General features: G+C 66.0%; 1 protein-coding gene across 5 annotated transcripts in view; it reads right to left on the minus strand.

The window, feature by feature from the left end:
• Nucleotides 1-2875: 2875 nt before the first annotated feature.
• The window catches only part of TBC1D16 (TBC1 domain family member 16), a 50471-nt gene continuing 36594 nt past the window's right edge, over nucleotides 2876-16752 (minus strand). For 2 of the 5 annotated variants that reach the window (XM_059671449.1, XM_059671445.1), the window contains 9 exons: nucleotides 16169-16330; nucleotides 14897-15044; nucleotides 13733-13900; nucleotides 12959-13107; nucleotides 12291-12425; nucleotides 11212-11398; nucleotides 9319-9498; nucleotides 6874-7020; nucleotides 2876-5991 (listed from right to left, as the gene is read on the minus strand). In XM_059671449.1, coding sequence (XP_059527432.1) covers nucleotides 5821-5991; nucleotides 6874-7020; nucleotides 9319-9498; nucleotides 11212-11398; nucleotides 12291-12425; nucleotides 12959-13107; nucleotides 13733-13900; nucleotides 14897-15044; nucleotides 16169-16194 — 1311 coding nt within the window. In that variant the 5' untranslated portion in view covers nucleotides 16195-16330 and the 3' untranslated portion in view covers nucleotides 2876-5820. The remainder of the gene's footprint in view (nucleotides 5992-6873; nucleotides 7021-9318; nucleotides 9499-11211; nucleotides 11399-12290; nucleotides 12426-12958; nucleotides 13108-13732; nucleotides 13901-14896; nucleotides 15045-16168; nucleotides 16331-16752) is intronic. The other 3 variants (XM_059671448.1, XM_059671447.1, XM_059671446.1) reach the window with 3 other exon arrangements.

Consider the following 16752-nt stretch of genomic DNA (forward strand, 5'->3'; position numbering starts at 1 on the left):
GCTGTTTCGTCCTAAACACTCACTTCTCTGTATCTGCCCGGCTCAGACGGTCACGTGGCCCAGCTGAGCAGTGAGACCAGGACCTGGGGGAATTCCCACCTAAATTAACCCTTGGGCAGAACCTGAGAATTTACCAGAAGCCGAGAGGGCGCCGGGCTCTGGAGAAAGACGGCCATTCCTGGAAGTGGACCGGGCACTGCGGGTTGGGTGGTGGGTGGGGTTCCCCGAGGGCACCTGCCCGGAGGCCTCAGGGTCCCGGCACTTTCCTCTGAAGCTGACCAAAGGGCAGGAGGGAACGGCCTGTGAGCCGCCTGCCACCCCCACCGCCCCAGGCTCCCGCTGGGCTGTTTCCAGCTGCCCTGGATTTCCTTTCACAGGAGACCGGGCCCCACATCAGGAAGCAGGGTTCCCGGGAGCCAAGACGGAAAGCCGGAGCCCCCATCTCGATGCCTTGGACAGAGGGGGGCCCGGGGGACAGATAGCTGCTCCCCAGGAAGGGAGTGGGGCTAGGAGTTCCGCACAAGAGTCTAGATCAGCGGTTCTCAACCTTCCTCATGCCGCGACCCTTTAATAGAGTTCCTCATGTTGTGGTGGCCCCCAATGTCATTGTTACAAATGCAACATAATTAAAGCATAGTGATTAGTCACAAAAACAATATGTAATTATATATGTTTTCTGATGGTCTTAGGTGACCCCTGTGAAAGGGTCGTTCGACCGCCAAAGGGGTCGCGACCCACAGGTTGAGAACCACTGGTCCAGCGTTCCAGCAGGTGGAGTGGACAGGCCGGGGGTGCCCAGCCCCTTGAGTGCCTCTGGGAACAGCTAGTTGGCACGCTCTTCGCTGATGCATAGCCCCTTGGCAACATTTACTACCCTTCAGGCCTTGGTTTATTTAACCGATTTTTATTGATTTCAGAGAGGAAGGGAGAGAAGCATCAATGATGACAGAGAATCAGGGATCAGCTGCCTCCTGCACGCCCCCTACTGGGGACCGAGTCCGAAACCAGAGCATGTGCCCTGACCAGGAATCAGTCACCTCCTGGTTCACCTGCTGAGCCACACCGGTCGGCTATCCTGTCTTTTAGTCACTGTGGGTGTCCCTCTCGGGTCCTCTCCCCGCCCCCCTGGGGCTGGGCTCCAGCAGACCCCGGCCACCGTCTCCAGTGGGCCCCAGGCAAAGCTCTGACCTTCCACCCAGGACTGGCATTCCACTGTGAGATTTACAGCTGCCAGGCCCTGGTGCGCCCTCGTCATTACCTTGTAGCCACTAGGACCCTCGGTGCCATTTCTTTTGTGTTTTTTCACGTCCAGGAATCAATGCACTTTATCGGTAAACTGTGCGCCGGTCCCTGGGGACGCCTTCGCACGTGGTGGAGCTGCACGTGTCTCTCTCCGGTTGCGGGGGTTTTGAACCTACTCTGCCCGCTCCTCCCGGCCTTGGCACTAGGCCCTGCTGCACCCGCATTGCAGCACCAAACATGGTGTAGGGAACCCAGCCGCCCTCTCTCATGACTCAGAATCTCAAGTGGCCTCTTTGGTTCAAACTGCTGGTGGGAGGGCCGTGGCACCCGACCCGTCCCGGGGGCTGAGTGGCACACGCGCCAACCACGCTGTCTGATGGCACAGCACGCGCCCGGCCCAGGGAGCCCGGAGAGCCGGCTCCTCTCGGGACACGCAGAGGCGGGGAGGGAGGGTGACCCCAAGGCCGCTGGCAGGTGTCCTGTCGGCAGAAGGCGTGAGAGTGGCCGGCAGGTGTGGCCCCTCCCGCTCCTTGAGGGGGTGGCGGGCGAGAGGACACGGGGCCGCTCCCAGCCCCTTCACTGTGAGGTCACCCTCGTGGCCCAATAACTGTTCTCACTGGAGTTTTCGCCCAAGTGCTTCCCTGGCCTCGCCGAGCCCTGGCCCTTTCTGTTCCGGAGGCTAATGCGGGGTGGCGGGGCCTGCGGCCGGCAGCTGCGTTCCGCTCTGAGCCCGGCTCCCAAGGCCAGGGAGGAGCCGGCTGGCCGGAGGCCTTCCGTGTGTGTGTGTGTGTGTGTGTGTGTGTGTGTGTGTGCGCACGTGTATGTGAATGTGTGTGTATGAGAGTATGTGAGTGTGTACCCATGTGGGGAGCCCTGTCTGCAGGCCCCCTCACAGGGACAGGATGTGGCAGGGATGCCGTGTGCCAGGCGCCAGTGCCCCAGCCACGGACCAGACCCAGGCCTCCCGGGCCCGTGGGGCTGGGCAGGGTGTCTCAGTGGCTGCAGCGGGCCAGGCTGGGCCCCTTGCCCCCGATAGTGGGTGAGACTGAGCCGGGGTGATGGGCTCCTAACGGGACCCACTGGACTGACAGAAAAGGGGACATTTGTGGCGCCTGCCCCGGGACCCGGGTGCTCGTCCTCGCCCCTGCACCGGCCTCCCTGCCGCCCGCGGCCGCTGCTGGATGAGTGCAGGAGCCAGGACGGGGCGCCCGGCTGTGCCCGGGACTCGCTCTTAGACACGAACGAGGCCCGAGAACACCCCTGTGGAGCCCCCGACTATGGGGCGCAGCTGGCCATCTTCACGCCACAGACCTCGCCCCCAGGACAGCGGGCAGGCCTCTCCGGCGGCCCTGCCGCCTGCTCTCCGATGGCTGAGCTGCTGGTGGTTGTTGCCCGAGAACCAAGGAACATCTTGACTTAGCTGCGCCCAGGGAACCAGCCGCCCTCGGGCGGGGCCGGGGCCAGGCTGTGGCCCGCCTTCCAGGAGGAGCCTGCCCCCCCAGCTCCTTGCACTCCCTCCCCTCCCCCATCCCGGATCCTCACGGGGTCCTCTTTGCCCAGCGCTGGAACCTGCCATGTTTTTGACCCAACAAACTGGCCAGACAGTCCCTCAGATTTGCCCGAGAGCTCGTACTTGTCGTCAATACTTTTATTTACTTGGCGGTGGAATCATGAGCCGGAAGCGTCGCGGGGCTGCCCTGGTCATGGACACGGTCACAGGACCAGCCCGGCCTGGGCAGGGCCTGACCAGCAGGGCAATCATGTTTGAAAACAAACCAAAATACAGAGAGGGAATCGCTCGCCAGGGACACCAGCGGCCTCTCGGTAGCGCTGGGCATCGCGTGACACTTTCCCTTAAGCAACAGAATCCTGTCCGCGCTGCCCGTGGACCCACCCCCGCCCCCCGCATGGGCTCAGGGACGCCCACCCCCGTGATGTGAGCTCCAAGTCTTCCTGCCGGACTCAGGCCTGCAGCCTCGGGTGAGCACACAGGTTCCTGGTTCCGGCCCGGATCACAGGCCCAGCCCGACCACTGTGTCCCAGGCTGAGCCCCACCGGGCGCCCCTCCGAGCCAGCACGTGCCCGACGCCACCCGGAACGGCGGCACGGACACCAGCGTGGGGGCCCTCGGGGATGTGCGCACCCGCCAATCACATGACGTGTCACTAACAAGTGCGATGAATGAGCTGCACCCGGAGGACGGGGCGGCTGGTCCCGCCGCTCGCTCGCTGGCCCTGGTCCTGGCGGTGGGCGGTGGGCGGTGGGCGGGCAGCGGGAGCCTAATGACGGAATTGCCACCGACCCTCCGACCCTCTGAGCTGCCTCAGGCCGCATCCCCATGAAGGGACCCTGGTGAGCCTGGCCTTCTCCACCCTGGAGCGGGCGCCCTCCCCGCCCCACACGCCCAGGGCCGCTGGAGAGGTGGCCGCAGGGGTGGGAGGCGGGAGCGCCGAGGGCCAGTGTGCCATGGGCACGGGGCCTTGGGGGGCTGTGGGGCTGAGGGAGATTCGGGATTAACGTTTCGCACCAGGGCCTCCCAATGAGGGGATCCCTGGGCAGCGCCCCAGCAGCCCAAAGGCACAAGGTACGGCACAGTGGTGCCCGATTCTCGCCGGAATGGGGTGTCCCAGACCCTCTATTTGGACCAAGACTTCCTGGTTGAGGGGAGACTCTACGGCCGCCCAGTCCTCGCCTTCCCCGTCGCCAGCCCCCAGGCCACCCGGCCGCTCCTCTCACCACGGAGACAGCGGTCCCTTGCCACCGGGGGAAAGGGGGGGGGGCGGGCTGAGCACCGGGATTTGCTTTGAACGCAGGATGTGGCAGGAGTGACGCCGCTGAGGCGGGACCGTGTCTGAGCATCCCTGCCTCTGACCTGGGCCTCGGCCGGGCTCGCCTGCAGGGGGATGGGGCGACCCGGGCAGCGCCCGTCCGACCCCCACACTGGTGGGCACTCCCCCGGGACTTAACAGCAGATTGGCCCCAGACACAGGCACGAGCCCAGCAAGCGCTGACCCTCAGGTTCCCGTGCGGTCTGAGGCCACGGAGGCTCCGGGTGCTATGAGGTCACCGTGGCGACAGTGACGGACACGCCTGTTTACAGGGACCAGCCCCAGAGGCCCGGCGCTAGCCTGAGCCCATCCCCGCAGAGAGCAGCCCTGTCTTCCCAGAGCCAGGTGGGTGAGAAGACCCCCCCGCCCAGCTGGGCCCGGCCGCTGGGCCGTCTCGGTCCGCACCCCAAGATCTGAGCAAGGATGGGCTCCAGGAGCGTGTCCCCAGAGGCTCTGGGACAGAGGGCCCGGGACGGGGTGGACAGTCTCAGTGGCGGGGAGCAGAGAATGGGCGGAGGAGGCTGCTAACTTCCTCTTTCCTGTTGATAAACATCGAAGACTTGGTTTTTGTTAATCCTCACTCGAGGGTATTTTTTCTATTGATCTTTTTTTAGAGAGAGTGGAGGGAGGGGGAGAGAGAGAGAAGCATCGACGTGAGAGAGACATGGATGGGTTGACCCCCACACGCGTCCTGACGGGGGCTGCGGATGGAGCCTGAACCCAGGTACGCGCGCGCCCTTGTCCAGAATCAAACCCGCAAACCTTCAGCCTGCGGGGCGAGCTCTAACCACTGAGCACCCTGACCAGGGTGCTAAACACCTTCCTAAGTGTTTAAAATGGACGGCAGCGTCCAGCAGCGGCCAGCACCGCCCAGGGAGAGGCCGTGGGCAGCAGCTCTCAGGGGCATCACCCCGGGCCGCGCAGGATCCCGCGTCCTCGCTGCCGCCTGTCCGAGTGGCTTTTGGTGCCAATGGCTGGGGGAGCTCTCCCTGCCCCGGTCTGTCCGCCTCGAAATCCCCAGGAGCAACTGGTATAAAACCCTAAAGAGGGAGGGGTCCTGGGGAGACCTGCTCCCCCAGGAAGCAGGGGAGCCCCGAGCGCTGGCTGCTTTGCGGTGCCTTTGCCCGGTTGGGAAGTTAACACAGAAGCACGTCTCTCAGGCGCTCTGGCTCGTGGGCAGGCAGCGTCCTTCACAGACCAGGAGGCACAGTGTGAGCGGTGTCCGAGCCCCAGCTTCCCAAGCCCCCTCCACCCCTCTCCATCCTGAAATCAGGGGGGCGACTTTTTCTTTTCTGGGGGCAGATGTCTTTGGAGCTGTGGCCGGAGAGGCAGTGAGAATGAGGCCGGATAAGGAGGCGTGTCCAGCTTGCAAAGATGTCCCTGGGCCTGGATGGGCCCCCCTTCTGCTGCACATCCCAGGAGCTGGTGGCTGAACTAGACCTTCTCCCTCCTCCTGCCCCCCGCCCCCCCCGGAGGGATCCGGGCCTGGCTGAGGGCGTCAGAGGGAAGCGACGGGGCTTCCTTCTCTCCCTCCCAGACTCTGACTTCCTATTAATATGAAAATGTCCCCTTCGTGTGGCCCAAAGGCATCTTCCTTTCGTTGTGACCACCCCCTGCCCTGCCCTGTCCCTGCCCATCCCTACCCCCCCACATGCCTGGGGCCGTCCAGTGCGGGGAGCCCGCTGCGGAAGCCAGAGCCTTCGCGGGCACCTTCTCGCTTCCTCCGGGGGGCGTGGGCGAAGGCGGCTGGCTAGCCCGTGCCCCCGTAGGGGCAGCTCTCCGCCCCCGGGTGGTGGCCCGTGCACTCCACGGCGGGCATGTACCCGCTGTCCCACATGCCGCTGCCGCACAGCTTGCACAGGTCGTGCAGGCTGCAGGGGATCCGGGGCCGGAGGCGGAACTGGTACAGCAGACTCCTCGCCTGCAGAGAGGGCGGCAGTGAGGGGCCGGGGGACGGGCGGCCAAGGAGCGCCAGCAGCACGGCCTGCGCCTGCGGGCTGACTGCGTGCCAGGCTCCGGCCGAGGCCCTGCCAGGGTCCCACCCACCCAGCAGGCAGGGGCCTGGTCCAGCCAGCGCAGGACCTGCAGGGTTCCCAGCGCCGTCCTCACGCGTGGCTCTCGCCCCAAACGGCCTTCCCCAGAAGGGTGGCCAGGGCGGCACAGGGCCCTGCCGGTTCCCTAGGACCCTCTCCCTCGGCCCCAGGCCCCACGGGTGCTCAGGCGCTCTGCTCTGCCCACCCCACCTCCTGGGCCCCCCCTGCAGGGTCTGCTCCCACCACCTGACGCTGACCCAGCCCCCCTGTTCCCCTAATGCCGGATGAGAAGCACCCCCCCGCCCCCCACACACAGGCCTCCTTCTGTGGCCCTGACTCTGGGCTGTGATGAGGGGCCCAAGGTGGGACCCTAATAACCTGGTCATTTGTTCAGTCCGAGTGGTGAGGGGGGTCTAGTGTCTCGGCCTCATGGGCGATGGAGCCTGAAGAGCCAGCAGCCGACTCAGGCCGTGGCCACAGGGGCTAACCACTGGGCAGGTGGGGGGCTCCAGGCCCACGAGTGGAGGTGGGGGCTCTGCATGCAGTCTGAGCTCTGCAAGTGTGGGGGAGGAGCTCCGTGTGTGGGCGGGGCTGTGTGTGTGCAGGGCTCTATAAGTGGTGGGAGGCTCTGTAAGGGGCGGGTCTCTGTAAGTGTGGGGACATGGCCTGTGTGTGTGTGTGTGTGTGAGAGAGAGAGAGAGAGAGAGAGAGAGAGCGAGAGAGAGCGAGAGAGAGCGAGAAGGCGCTCTGCACGTGGGGGCGGGGCTCACCTTCCGGAGGACCAGCTCCCCGTTCATGTGCATGGCCAAGTTTCCAAAGTGCAGGAGCATCTGGTCGGTAGCCAGCTGCTGCTCTATGACGTCGTCCCCGTAGATGGCCACGATGGCCACGCAGATGAAGAGGTGGAAGTAATCCGTCTGTGGGGTGGAGAGTGGGGCTCAGAGAGGCCCTGACCCAGCCCCGGCGCTGCTGGAGGGGGCGGCGGGGCGCCGAGCTGCAGGTGAGGCTGACTGTGGGGTCCGTGGCCGCGGGCAAGCCCACAGCCGCCTGGGTCGTGTTTCCCCGCCTGCCAGGGCCGGTCAGTACCTGCCACGCTCAGCACCCACGCTGTGTGACCCCCGAGCGGGGGCACTGGCTGAGCGCCTCCTGGGAGGCCTGTCTGTCTGTCTGGGGGGCCAGGAGCGCGCGGCACCTGAAGGCTGGGCTGCACTCGCTCCGAAAGCCACTGGTGAGTGTTGAGACGCGGTGGGTGTGGACGGCCGGGTGAGAACACCCCCAGCGGCTCAGGGACCCGCCAGCCAGTGCCTCCTGCCTCCCTGAACGCCAGCTCCTGCCCCAGAGGCGACGCTTAGGTTTGGGGCTGAGAACGCGGGAAGGAGACCCTGACGGAGCGAGGGCGGCAGCCCCTGCGGGTCCCCATGGAGGGGCAGCGCCGGCCCACAGGCAGGAAGCGCTCAGTCCTGACCTCGGAGCGTCCTGCTCGCTCTCCTGTCCGGACGCGCTTCCGGGAGCAGAGGGAGGACAAGGCGTCCCGGGAAGCCGTGTTTGTCTCCCGGTGCCCGGAGCCCACAGTGCGGGCAGACGCTCCAGCCCACGCCCAGGCCCACGTGCCCGGGGAGGCCGCCTCGCAGCTGCTGGGCCAGGACCGCGCCCCCTCCCCAGAACGGCCCGGATGGCCTCGTTTGGGCTCCGAGGACCCTGCCTGGCTGTCTGACCTGTGGCCGGGGTGGGAAGACGGCAGAAGGTTCCAGGAAGGTGGGCTTCCCCCGCCCGAGAGGCCGGTGGGGAGGAAAGGCTGTCACATGCCCTGAATGGGGCGGCTGGCAGCACAGGACTAATTCCAGTTCCCAGGACACAGCCCCGAAGGCGAACCAACAGCAAGTGGCTAGAATCAGCCCGTCAAAGGGAAAGGGCCCTGCGGGGGGCTCCGTTGGTTGAGCGTCATCCGGGCACGGAAAGGTCACCCGCTCGATTCCCAGTCGGGGCACATTCCGGGTTTTGTGTCCAATCCCCAGTCGGCATGCGCAGGAGGCACCGGATCGATGTTTCTCTCTAACACTCCCTCTCCCTCCCTCTCTCTCTCAAATCATTAAAAACATATTTTAAAAAAAATTACAGACACCCCACCCCAAGCTCACTACTGATGAATCAGCGTACCCCCACTGTCCTCACCCCCCCCCACCGTAATTTGATCAAGGCGGGGAGCCAAGTGGGGCGAGGCTGAGCTGGAAGCTTGAAAATGCGGGAGCTGGATCTGTGGAGGTGGAGACGTCTGCACGGGCGTCCCCGGGGATTCTGACCGGATGGCAGGAACCGAGTCGCGGGAGAAACGCCCCCGCCGGGCGGTGCCAGACGCGATGCACCGAGGGTGGCCGTGTGGCTGCTGGAGAGAGGCCGTGAGCCTCGAAAGCAGACTCGGTCACAGGGGCGTGCCGCAGAGCTCGGACGTCCACGCCAGCGCTTGTCCCCACGGGCGGCATTTCCCCGATCACGCGGGGTTGGTGGGTGCTCCGCCCGCCTGCACGGTCTGTGGAACTGAGGCTGCTTGGCTGCCCGGTGAGAGGGTCTTGCTAAGGGTCCTGGCGGCCTCCCGAGGCGTCCATCCTGGTTTCTTAAAGGCCGATGGATTCACAGAGACTCGCCCGTCCTTCAGCATCGCCAGCTGTCACGCACGTGGTGTTAGAGCCCTGTGACAGGCCCGCACCCGGGAGACGCTGATCACGGCGGACAGCAGGTGGAAATCGACGTGATCGGGAGGGGACAGCGGGCTGGGCCTGCGCTCTCGGGGGAGGTGGGGTCTCGGCCTGTGCACTGAGCCACCCCGAGGGGAGGAGGTGGGCGGGCACTGGCTCCCTCGAGTGGGTCCATGGTGTCCTGGGCCCTGCCTGGCCCTGGAAATGTCCTTCACGCCGATTGGTTGTGACAGGGGCAGCTCAGCCCCAGAAGGGGGCAGTGAGCGCATCAGCGGGCAATTTGCATCGATTTCAGTTCCTTGGGAGGCGAAGTGCGGGTCTGGAGCTGGCCACGTGGGACGGAAAGCGGGCAGTGTGCGGCGCTGACCTGGGGCTAGCGGGCGGCCAGGGCCCCAGAGGAGGGGCCCCAGGGGAGATGCGTGGTTACGCGGCACCCTGGCCTCCTGGAAGGCAGGGTACAGGGTGGGGACTGTGGCTCCGGGATGTGTCCTGCCTGCCCTCCCCGTCCCCCCGCCCGCTCACCTGGTAGTGGGCCCAGCAGGCCTCCCAGATGCGCAGCGCCTCGGCCTCGGGGAACTCGCGCTTGAAGCACAGCAGCAGCCAGCGGTGGCAGAAGAGCAGCTGCAGCCCGTCCTCGCCCAGCGACGCCAGGTGCTGGTAGAAGCGCAGGTGCGTCAGCCGCAGCAGCTCCCGCAGGTACAGCTGTGAGGCAGCTCGGTCAGCCGGGCCGGCCCTTCCCCGGCCCCCCACCCGGGACAGACGGCCCCCCACCTGGGACAGACGGCCACCCACCCGGGACAGACGGCCACCCACCCGGGACAGATGGCCACCCACCCGGGACAGGCGTGCAATGAGGCGCCCTGTGCTTTGTGTCGGCACCTGCTGGGCTGACCCCCGCTGGGCCCGTTTCTTGCGGATCTGAGGCCGTTGTAGCCCGGGGTGCGGCCCAGGGCAGGCGGATGCGGTGCCCTGCGGTGGGCAGGAGGCCAAGGGCAGCTCTGTGCCGGCCTCAGCCGCTATGGGGAGCAGCTCTGACGCCCCCTCCTTCCTGCGACCCCCGGGTCCAACCGCCTCCCCTTAGATCTCGAAGCCCCATCATTGTCTGGAGCTGACAGAACCGGGGAGGGCGGCTCCGAACCCGGGACGCTCAATTCCGACCTTAAGGTCCCACCCGGCCGCGCCCGCCTCGCCGCTGCCTCCCCAGCAGCGAACGCTTCGCGTCAGACCCGGTCACGGCCTCCCCCGGTGCCGTGGAAACCTGACATCACGTGGCGGTGGGAGCGGAGCGGCCGGTGGGATCACAGGCCCGGGATCGGCGTGGGCGGGCAGGAGGGGGGGGGACCACTGGCTCACGGCCCGTCCCACACAAGCAGCCCTTTGTTCCCGCTCGAGCAGGACCGGCCCACGGCCCTGCAGCGCTGACTCCCCACCGGCCACTCTCTCCATCCCGTGGCCGCAGCAGCGGGGCCAAGCCCACCCTGTGGCTGCCCCCTCCCTCGAGCACGCCCCCTGCCCCCTGCCAGGTGCCCCTCACTGCCCAGTTCACACCTCCCTGCTCGGGGGCCTCTCCTCGGCCCTCTGCCGTCCTAACGGTGACTCTAAGGGTGTGCTCTTGGCCGTGGCGTTGGAGGCCTCTCTGCACACGACACATGCGGCCCAACGTGACTGGGCTATGCAGGGTCACTGCCGGGAACACGCCGGTCAGCCAGTCTCGGCAGCGCCCGGCCCGGCCCCTGCACGGTGCAGTCGGCCTGCTCCACCAGCCTTCCTGCCCATCTGTAGCCCCTCCCTCAGCCCCTCCCCAGCACCCCGCACCCTCCCCTCACATCCCAGCCCCACACCGGGCAGGTGCTTGGAACCCCCAGGTGCCTCAGCCAGCCTTGCCCGCCCCCCGCCCCCCGCCCCCCGCCCCCCGCATGGAGCGCTGCCTGGTGTGTGCAGAGCCGAGAGGCCGGGTGGCTAGGAGGGAGGCGTGCTGTGCTGGCTGGGCCCTGCAGGGAAGGCCTGATGCCCTTCGGGGGGCGGTCACCCCTGCCCAGCGGGCCTCAGGGCGGCTTCAGGAGCCCCCCTCCCCGTCCCCACGCAGGAACCCCGGCAGGGAGCAGCCCAGATGCACCTGAGGACCCGCTTTCTAAAGCCCAAGGCCGGCGTGGTGGGCCCTTCCTCACTCCGTGGGAGCGGGGCTGGGACAGTGTGCGGGAGGTGAGGCCGGCAGGGGAGGCCCTGTGCAGCCCCGCCTCTCACCTGCCGGTGGGGGGCGGGGGGAGCTGCATCCGGGGGCCTGGGAGCAGCCTGTGCCCTTCCCCAGAGGCCCCGAGCCAAGTCCCCTCGACCCCACCGGCAAGGCCCCACCCTGGCTTTTCCGCGGACCCCGGCAGCCATGGCCCACGCCACACACACACGCCGGAGCCTCACCAGCTGCCTCTCCATGTCCTCGTCCCGCGGGGAGCTGACGAAGATGGTGTTCTGCATGAGGCCCACGAAGCACCAGAAGGTGTCCGACTCGTCCAGGACCTCGGCCAGGAGGGGCGCCACCAGGTCCGACATGCCCTGCGAGTAGCCAATGGCCGGGTGGTACACCGCGTAGTTCAACAGGATCCTCCTGGCAACGTGGCCGAGGGAGGGCGGTCAGGAGGTGCCCACGGCACCCGCACCCACGCCGTCCTAACAGCGGCCTGTCGTCCGTGCCCGCAGGACCCGGGCTGGGGACCCGGCTGCCCGAACCCGACCCTCGCCTCAAGCCCAAGGGAAGGCGGGCGGTGTGCGGACCGTCTCCAGAGCCGTGGAAAGGGAATGGCCTGCAATTAGCCACTCGCCGGGCCCGAGTGTGAGGCCAGGAAGAACCGGGGCTGATTGCCTTAATGGCCCCGGCCTGTGGATAGGCTGGCTCGGCAGGGACATCTGTACGGGCTGCTAATTTTGTGCAATTGTGTGCCAGGCAGCAGTGGAATGTTCAAGATGCCCGCCCAGGCTCAGTGTGGCTTTCCACAGAGGACCAGCCATTGGGAGCCACTGGGGGAGGCTCAGCCACAGTGTGTGAGCCCAGCAAGGCCCAGCAAGGCCTGGGTGGATGTCCAGGGCATGGCGGCTTCGCTGGCACCCTTGGGAGGGACCTCTGGGCTTCCCTGGGACACTGTGACCACAGAGACTGAATGAAGTTGGCTAAAATAGCTAATGGCCTGCCTGGCTGGCATGGCTCAGTGGTTGAGCATCGACCTATGAACCAGGAGGTCACAGTTCAATTCCTGGTCAGGGCACAGGCCCGGGTTGCAGGCTCGATCCCCAGTGAGGGGCGTGCAGGAGGCAGCCGATCCATGACTCTCTCTCATCATGGATGTTTCTATCTCTCTCACCCTCTCCCTTCCTCTCAGAAATCAATAAAAATATTTTTTTAAAAAATAGCTAATGACCCTCTGCTTCTGGGGTGATTGTATGAACCCCCCGAGCTGCGGCTGCTGGCCCACGCCCTGCGGCCCCGAGGCCGGAGCGGGCACCTCATGCTCTCCACGTTCGGATTGCCTTCGCCGCGGAAGAACTGGCTGCTGCGATCTGTCCGCACCACATCCTTGTCCACCGTGAACTGCACGTTTCGCCAAAACGCCCGGTGCTCCTCGGGGGTCATGGAGAGCCTGGCACAGAGAGGGCCGGGGTCAGCGAGGGGCGTCTGCAGCATGAACTCGCCCTCGGGGAGGAGAGCTGACCGCAGCCCCGGGGTTAACCAGGCCACTCGGACCTCAGCCGTCCTGGCTCCCGGTGGGCCTCTGAGGCCCTGCGGCCACCCCAGCGTCCAGGTAAGTCTGTTGACAAGAATCCTGCCCGGCCGGCGTGGCTCAGTGTTGAGCGTCGACCTATGAACCTGGAGGTCAGGGTTCCATTCCCTGTCCGGGCACAGGCCACGGTTGTGGGCCCCATCCCCAGTGTGGGGCGTGCAGGAGGCAGCCGATCCATGATTCTCTCTCATTATGCACGTTTCGCTCTCTCCCTTCCTCTCTGAAATCAATAAACAATTAATTAAAAAAAAAAGAATTCTGAAACTCTGCCATGTGAGCTGAAGGGGCCTGGGGTCATGAGGCACTCGGGGTCCTGGAGAGAGCACCCCACCCGCGCAGACTGCAGCCCACAGGCCTCTGCAGTCCCCCCCACCCCCGCCCCCCGTGGGTACCTTCTCTGCTCAATCTCCGCGTACTCCTTGCGCTTCTGCGCCCGCAGCGCCTCCCTCTCCTCCGACGTGGACTCGGGGCTGTAGTAGCGAAGCAGGAAGGGCCACACCTCCCCGCGGATGGACACGTCGATGCCGCCGAAGAAGATGGCCTGCGGGAGGCGGCGGCGTTGGGGCAGGGCCCACGCGGGGCGGCCCACCGCGCCCCCAGGTCCCCGTTGGTTCGCGTGTTGGTGGCTTGGCTGCGCCTCCTGACAACTGATGCCCGGATCCAGGGGCCGCGATTTGCACTTGTTTGGACGGGAAAGTGCGGGCCCTCCATTCCCAGGCGGCCGAGCCAGGCTCATTTCAATGTCAATGGCCCCCCGGGGTGGCGCTCCGAGGACCGTGTGGTTCTCATGTCGCGGCCTAATCCCCAGTTTGGACGTGCAGCGCCTCATCACAGGCTCCTCCGGGGGGGACGGAGACCCCCAAGCCCCAGGGAAGCGGCTTTGGTTGCTAACTGGGCACGCTCCCCGCTCTGCAGGCCGGGGCACCGGACCCCGCCCCCCACCCGGGCGGCCCCGCCCACCCAGGCCCCGCCCCAGGTGGTGGTCCCGCCCACTCAGAACCCACCCGCAGTCTGGCCCCGCCCCCGGCGGCCCCGCCCCTCACCTTGCGCAGCTTGTACTCCTCCTCCACCTGGCCCCGCTCGTTCAGGTGCCGCAGCCAGGCGGCCCCGCCCACTCAGACCCCGCCCCCAGGCCTGGCCCCGCCCCCGGAGGCCCCGCCCCTCACCTTGCGCAGCTTGTACTCCTCCTCCACCTGGCCCCGCTCGTTCAGGTGCCGCAGCCAGGCGGCCACGTCCAGCCTGCGGTACGTGCTCTCCTCGGGGTGCGTCTCGGAGGAGGGCAGTTTGGGGCGTCGGATGGAGAACTTCATGCACATCTTCTCGTTGGCCACCTGCTGGACAGGAGGCAAGCGGGAGTGTCCCACCCGGGCCGAAGCCAGCGGTGCTCCGGGGTGCGGCCCCTCTCCCCTGGGTGGCAATTGTAACCCAAGGCGATCAAATGAAAACAGCCTCATCGCCCCTGCTTCCCGGGCCTGGGCTCCCTCCCACCCACGGCCTGCCCCCGCCCCCCCACTCTCCTCCCACCCCCCCGGGTCTCGCCTCCTGTCCCCCACTCTTCCTCCCACCCACAGCCTGTCCCCCCCCCCCCCCCCGCCCTCCACTCTCCCTCCACCCCAGCAGCAAAATGGAATCAATGCCTCGTTGGGCCTGGCTCGCCCGCCTCGGCCGGAAGGGCCTGCAGTAAATTACATGTGATTGGCCACATACAAAGGGAGTGCTGTTCGGGGAGCCTGCCTGTCAGGTCGTCTCCACGGGCAGTCATGATCCGGGGCGAAACTGCAGCTGACATTTAATTCAGAAATCAAAGGTTGTTCGATGTGGGGGGGGGGGGGGACGGCTGTCCCAGGGAAGCCAGCGGGAGGCTCAGGCTCTGGGGGGAGGGGCCTAGAGTCAGCCGTTTCTAATAAGCACGTACAGCTCCTTAAACAGGTCATTACAGAGCGTTATTACATGTGTGTGTGGACGGAGCAAAATATGGCAGGAGCCTTGTCAAAACATGACTTCTAGCGAGAGACTGGCGTTTTGAGGAGCCCTGGGCACTCGTTTCAAACCCAGAGTTACTGCCCGATCAGCCCTGAGCACAGCTCATGAGGCCAGTCAGCCACGGTCACAGCCACAAGGCCACAGCCACAGCCCATGAGGCTACAGCCACAGCCCAGGAGGCTATGGTCAGCCATGGTCACAGCCACGAGGCCACAGCCAGCCACAGTCAGAGCCCATGAGGCCACAGTCAGCCACGGTCACAGCCCACGAGGCCATGGCCAGCCACGGTCACAGCTCATGAGGCCACACAGGAGGAGATGCGTGGAGTCCTGGGCCCCGCCGCCTACCTGGCCTTGGAGGCGGGTCCCGGCGCAGCGCTCCCACTGCTGGAGCGCGCTCGCCAGCTTGTCCAGGCCGCCGTGGTGGAAATGGAGGACCTTGTACTGGCTCTCGCGGCTGGCGACGACCAGCTGGCCGCTGGTGCAGGCCTCGTCACTGAGCGCGTGGAGGGAGAGGGATGGATGTGTAAACATGGGGGTGATTCCCAAGGACAATCAGAGGCCACAGTGGCTGACCTTGGGGCAGGAGACAGAAGTCCCTGCGGAGCTTGGCTGCTGGCCCAGAGGGGGGCAGAGCGCATCCAGTAGAAGCCACCCCCTCCCTCCCCCACTTTACCGAAGACACGAAAGAGCTGGCTCCCTCTCAGGAGGCAGGAACTAGGCCTGGTCTCGTCTGCTCCCCGGAGACCTGCCCGAGAGGCCCCTGACCCCCCCCTTGCCGCCAGGCAGGAGGGTCCCTTCCCTCGGAGAGGGGGCGGCAGGTGCTGGTAGTGGATCAGATTCAGACAGGTGGGCGGCAGCGAGAGCCTCCTCCGTGGGCCCCTCCAGCAGGCGCGGGGCACGCTGGGAGACCCCCACTCCCCCTGGGAAATCGCCACCACCCATCAGACCAGACCATGGCCGCTTCCATAAAAGGCTGGGATGTGGCTCTGGGTCTGGGGACCCCCTCGGGGGACAGGCCTGCTGCCTTTTAAAACATATATATTTTTTTATTGATTTCAGAAAGGGAGAGAGATAGAAACACCAATGATGACAGAGAATCATGGATCAGCTGCCTCCTGCACGCCCCCCACTGGGGATCGAGACTGCAACCCTGGCCTGTGCCCTGAGCGGGAATCGAACCGTGACCTCCTGGTTCTTAGGTTGATGCTCAACCACTGAGCCACCCGGCCGGGCCCGGCTGCGGCTTCTAAGTGCTGGTCTTTGGTTGGTGCCACCTTCGGCTGGGCCGCCTGCCTGTCAGGAGGGCTCGATGTGGCCACTGGGCAGGATGCTACCAGGGAGGGGCCGCCCGTCACCAAAGAAAGGGCGCCCCCTCCAGAAAGCCCGCCCATCCTCGGAGCTGCTGGGCGGGTGACAGGCACCTGAGCCACCAGTTCGGCTTGTCCCTCCCCACCCCCCCTCAGCCGGCCACCACCCCCCGAAAGCGAAGGCGGATGAATGAGTGTGGGAGCCACCCCTACCCACTTCCTGGGGGGCGGCCATGGCGGGTCCCACTGCTGGCGACAGCAGTGCCCCGCAGGGGCTCCGTGCACAGGCGCTGCCCCCGAGCGCGCTCACCTGAAGAAGAGGCGCAGGGAGCGCATGTGTCCCAGGTCCACACGGAACACGCCGCAGATCTGCTCCAGGGCCCGCGCCCGCTGCGGCTCGTCCCAGCGCGGGGTCTGCAGGAGGCCGTCGCTGTCGGGGAAGCGCAGGGGGGCGTCCACACTGGAGGGGGAGCTGGGGAGCAGGGTGTGTGATGGTCACGCGTCTCTCTGTCCATGTGGCCCCGGGGAAGGGCGGGGACGGCGTGGGGGACCATGTAAACCTGCTCCCCGGCTTGGACACTCACACAGGCCAAACACACGTGTGAACAGCAGGCTCGCACACACCCATGGACGAATGACGGAATCATCACAAGTCACGCGCAATGACATCTACACGTGGACGGGAAAGCATTTTCCTGATCAAATTCCGTTCCGCTTCAGATGACCGATGAGGTCGTATTGAAAGCCCTGGCTGTGTGGCCTCGGGGAAGTGACCACGCCTCTCTGAGCCTCTGCTTTCTCATTCGCAAAGTGAGGGTGAGGACAGGACTGTGTGTGGATGAACGGCCCGAGCTGGGCGCCCAGGTCCTGCGGGCGGTTTCCGGACCATTCTGG

The sequence above is a fragment of the Myotis daubentonii genome, chromosome 16 (assembly GCF_963259705.1).
Source record: "Myotis daubentonii chromosome 16, mMyoDau2.1, whole genome shotgun sequence".
NCBI lineage: Eukaryota > Metazoa > Chordata > Mammalia > Chiroptera > Vespertilionidae > Myotis > Myotis daubentonii.